This window comes from Tetrao urogallus, assembly GCF_951394365.1.
Source record: "Tetrao urogallus genome assembly, chromosome: 6".
NCBI lineage: Eukaryota > Metazoa > Chordata > Aves > Galliformes > Phasianidae > Tetrao > Tetrao urogallus.
Window position 1 is genome coordinate 45,962,781 of NC_136819.1, and position 5,064 is coordinate 45,967,844.

At 47.1% G+C, this 5,064-nt stretch overlaps 1 protein-coding gene across 1 annotated transcript; it reads right to left on the minus strand.

Moving 5' to 3' along the window:
- Positions 1 to 3,437: 3,437 nt before the first annotated feature.
- Positions 3,438 to 4,570, minus strand: GSC (goosecoid homeobox; the record flags this gene model as incomplete). Its single annotated transcript, XM_079537397.1, has 3 exons — positions 3,438 to 3,590; positions 3,880 to 4,139; positions 4,243 to 4,570. 3 exons carry the CDS (start codon positions 4,568 to 4,570, stop codon positions 3,438 to 3,440), a joined length of 741 nt encoding a protein of 246 aa, XP_079393523.1.
- Between the last annotated feature and the right edge of the window lie 494 nt (positions 4,571 to 5,064).

Here is a 5,064-nt window from a genome sequence, read left to right on the forward strand (position 1 = left end):
ATAATGCATGATATTATCTGGAATAATTCTTCACTACAACAGTGAGCCTCTGTAGGTAGCTTATGTTTCTTCTTCCAGTCCACCCTCCACCCTATCTCTCCTGTGAGATCTGAAAGGAATATTATTCATTCTACAAACAAGTTTAGGAAGGAAAGTCCAACATTTCATAGAACAGCACACAAACCAATTACAGCAAGAAACTGAACCGAAGTTCTAAAACCTCGGTAGTATGTCAATATCACAAACCATAGAGCATGTGTATATATATATATTAAAAAAAAAAAAAAAAAAAAAAAAAAAAAAAAAAAAAGCAGCACCAAATGAGTTTTTCTGGCTGTAAATTATGGTGGAGATAGAGAAAAAAAAATAAAAAAAAATAAATCTGTTTTGGTCTCCTTCTACAGGAATTAACATACAGCACCACAATGAAACCTTTCAAAGTGCTTTTGTTGGAGCTGAACCTGTTAGAACACAGCGTGTATTCAAATCCCTCACGTTGCCTTTCCCTTAATGCACTAACAGAGAAAATAATGAAACTGTTTTTGTAGGATTTGCATTTTGGCACGTAGGAATTCTCCTAATCTAGAAATCAAATAATAATAATAATAATAATAATCCATCTGATAATGTCAATGAAACACAGCAATTTAAAGAGAGATTTTACTACTGTCTTCTTCACACCTTCCACCATTTCTTTTTCTACATTCTTGATACTTCCAGTGCTGCCTTCTCACTGCCTTTCAGTTGTTGGTCTATTCCAGACCCAACAGGACCCGATTTCATAGCATCCAAAAGGGAAAGCAAAGCCACTGGGTTTCTGCCACAGACTACTGAGAAAAACAATAAGACAGATACTTCTATCAACTAATTGTATAGATGCCATTTTTAGATCCAGATTAAAACTGCTTTTCAATTAGACATAAAATGCTAAAATATAACTTTGAACATAACATTTTTATCTCTAAAAGACCTTCATTTTCCATATAGCATTAAGAACACATACCACTGACTGTAGGACCAAGCTCTGGTGATCAAGACTTTAGAGAAAATGCAGATACTAATTCAGGATAGGGCACAACATGACTTAAGAAGCAATCACTGGTGATTTCATCACAATCCTGTGCATAGAAAGCTTGTTTTGGAACACAGTTTTTGTATTCTTATGAAAAATGACATGATTTCACAGAACAAATGTTGTATATAAGGACATGTTCTGTGACCTGGAGCTTCCACAGTACTTGAGCACTTTGCTCCCACTGTAGAAGTCTGAAAATCTCTGAAGATGTGAACTATAATATTAAGTTAACTGATGCTGGTTATCAGAAATGTATTCCGATCCCATCTCTTATAGCACCATTCAGTTTAATGCTCACATTGAAGTGAACAGGCTGAAATCCTCAATTCTGACTTCCAAAATTACCATTCCACTATACTCACACACATAAAATCCAAACAAAACTCTACCAAGTCCCCAGTATAGCAGTGAGGCTAATTATACATGAGAAATAAGGAAAATATATCCATATTTGCAACACCCTTGACAATATTATCCTTAGACCTACCTTTTTATTTGGCAAATTGAAAACAGATTTAAAAAGGTAACAATGACTAAATACAAAGAAGACGATGGATTAAATATCCACTCAGTGAGACTTCTTGAATACAACTTGGGGGAAAAAAAAAAGGAAAAAAAAAAAAAGAAAAAAAAAAAAGGAGAGAGAGAAAATATTCTTTTGAAAAATAATTTTCAATAATTTGAATGCTAATTTTCTGCTGGATTGCAGTGAATGAAGTCCAGTTACATATCTATAGCAGCAGGGCAGCATCTCCAAAATACAGTAGTTCCGAAGTGCCAAACCATGGTATGTGTCAAAGAAGAAGAAACTAAGAAGTTTGCTATTCACCTTCCTTTCCCTGTAGGAAAAAAAAAAAAAAAAAAAAAAAAAAAGAGGCTACAAGTCTTCTCTCTGAGAGAGCAGTAGCTATGAAACGATAAGCCCCCTAAAGGACTAACTCATACAAAACCTCAGTTAATTCCTTCCACAGCAGCTATTCCTTCTACCTGGTACAGGGAGAGTTTGCTTGGAGAGAAATACCACATCTACGAAGAAGCACACATAATGTTAGGAAATGTCACCTGAGCAGACAGCTACCAGGATCCTCCCTGTCCCACTGACACACCTACGGTACGCACTATGCTATGCTGCCCATAAAAACTGAATGTATCCTGAATGTGAGGAAAAGCATGAGGACAAGAAACACAGTTGTAAACTACTTCTAGCATCACTGGAAACAATGTTTGGAGCATTCCTATATGTCTTGTCTAACCCAGACAAGCTGCTGTACACAGGTGAGCTCAGGCATTTAAGGTAATTAAGAAAAATTATGTTAATTAACCTTAACTGCTGATTGAAACACACAGTATGGAGGTTTCCTCATTGACTTCATACCTTCAAGTCATTAGCGTTCAGTTTATAGAACTCTCACAGAGGAGAGGGAAGGCCCTTCTCAGCAAAACAGTATGAGGAAGTTGCCATCTCAGAGAAGTAGCTCTGCCTTGAGATTTTGGGAGAGACGAGAAAAAAGGCCTAAGAAAAAAAGAATGTGGATTTTACAGGGAGAATAGATGCTTTTGCTAAGAGGGCCTCCCCGAAGGAAGAGCGAAAGGAGAGCAGATTTCCTAACAGCGAAGGTGCTGTTAGAGGCCAAACATCAATTTGCAGCTTCTTAGCAAGCATCCCCGAGAGCAACATACCAGGGCTGCGCTTCAAGCTTAACGCAGCTGATAGCGGCTGAAATTTATTAGGAGAGCTTTCAGATGCGGATGTAGTGAGATAGCTTTTCTATCAAAGGCAAACTTGTGGAAACTCAGCGGGACAAAGCTCCAGAAAGCAGAAAAGAGAGTGAAAAGTGCAAGGAAACACAGCAAAAGAACAAACGGGATGCTGGATTTGCGCTGCCTGCAAGTATTCCAGGTTTACGACCAGGGAGTACAAAGGTGGTGAGGGAGCAATAAAGGACATGGGGGAAAATAATAATAATAATAATAATAATAAAAAGGCATTTTGCCGCGGCCCTAATAAATTACCGGATCGTTATGACTGCGGCCTCCGCGCCTCACCTCGGGGAACGCGCAGGCAACCGCTCCACCGCCGCCCCTCGCCCAGGTTCGGCCCCGTCCCCCTCCGCTCGGTTCCGGCCGTGCCCATCCCTCTCGCGGCCACCTGCGGCCCGGCAGCCCTCGCCCGCGGCACGGACCCGGCACCGGCTGCCTGTGCAACACCTCCGCAACACATTTTATTTACACGAAATCGACTCGGGGTATTGTACATTATATACAGATAGTTTTCCCCTCCGACAAGGCAGAGCTTGTGCAAGATAGTAGCATCCTCCGGAGCGTATCCTACAGTCCACGGGGAGCGTCCCCCTGCGCGGCATCAGCTGTCAGAGTCCAAATCGCTTTTCCCGTCTTCTTGCCTCTTCTCCGGAGACGTTTTAGATGCTTTATTCCATTTTTGTGCATTTTCCGATTCCTCAGAAGACGACCGCTTTTGCCTCCTCCATTTCGCCCGGCGGTTTTTGAACCAAACCTGTTAAGCGAGGCAACAAAGTTAGAGAAAGGAAAAGGCCCTTCCCCGGCCCTCCCGAGCCCTGGGCCCTGCCCGCCTGGAAGCGCACGGACCCGCGGCCGCCCCCGTGTTCGGGGCTGTGCCAGGAACTTCCGCGGTGCGGCCGCCTCCGCGTTCTCTGCCCGCTCGCAGGAACGGAGACGTTCCCCAGCCCCGAACCTGTTCTCTCTCCGCGGCCGGCGGAGCCGAACTCAGGCATCTCCGCGTTTAAAGTGGAAAGGAAGAGAAGGGAAAGAGGGGATCGGAATACCTCCACTTTTTCCTCTCTTAAATGCACCCTCCTCGCTAGCTGTTCCCTGGTGCCCACGTCCGGGTATTTCGTTTCCTGGAAGAGGTTTTCCAGCGCTTCGAGCTGCTCGTCAGTGAAGATAGTCCGGTGCCGTCTTTTCCGCCGGCAGTGCAGCTGGTTGAGTAACTGCAGCTCCGTCCGGGACAAAGTGCCTACGTTCATGTAGGGCAACATCTGATGGGGAACAGGGGACATCAGCACCGACCCAGCGCCCTCGTAACCTACGAACAGACAGACGAGACGACGGGAGGCTTCGTGCGTGAGACCGCCGCTCCCCGACGAAGCGAGCCCGCTCTCCCCCGTCCCCCCCGAGCGCTCCCTTACCTGCTGGGGGAACGCAGGAGCACTGCTGGGCCCCCAGCGGCGGCACGGCGCCGCAACACGACGGGGCCACGGGAGATGCGGGCACATGCAGCTGCCCGTAGTAGTAGTTGTTGTAGCCCAAACGGGAGCCGCCGACCGCCGGCAGCGCCGAGCCGGGAGCCACAGCCCGGGAGTAAAATCCTCCGTAGTCGGAGGCAGCGCCGTAGAGGGAGTCCCCGTGCAGGCTGGGGAAGACGACGGGCGCGGCGCTCGGGGGCAGCAGCACCGAGTCCTTGCAGCGAGGTCTGGCCGCCAGGATGTTGTCGATGCTGAACATGCTCGCAGGCATGCCCCAACGCGGGCCGGGGACCGGCCGGGGGAGGGAGGTGCTGCCGGAGGCTGCGGCGGCAGTGGTGGTGGTGGAGGGGAGGGGGGAAGCGGGAGAGACGCGAAATCGAAACTTTCGGGAAAAATTTTGGAAAGGGATCGGAGAGAAAAGAGCGAAGCCTTTTCCGAGGGCAGCAGTCGGGCAGAGTGTACGTGCATGCGTGTGTGCGTGTGTGCGTGTGTGTGTGTGTGCGCGCAGGATCCACCCCTGGAACTTTCCCCCCTCGACTCGCGCCTGTTTACTGATCTCAGCCCGGAGGGCTGCACGGAGTATAATCCATCCGAACCTCTTCCCTTTTTTATACCCAGGCGACGTCATCCTGGATTTAGTTCCTGGTAATATGCAGATGACAAACAAAACCAGATTTGATTTTTCACCCACTCCCCCACCCCCCCCTCCACCCCCCGCGTTTCAGTTGGGAAAGGATGGGGGGGTTGCACAAAGGAGTGAAAGGA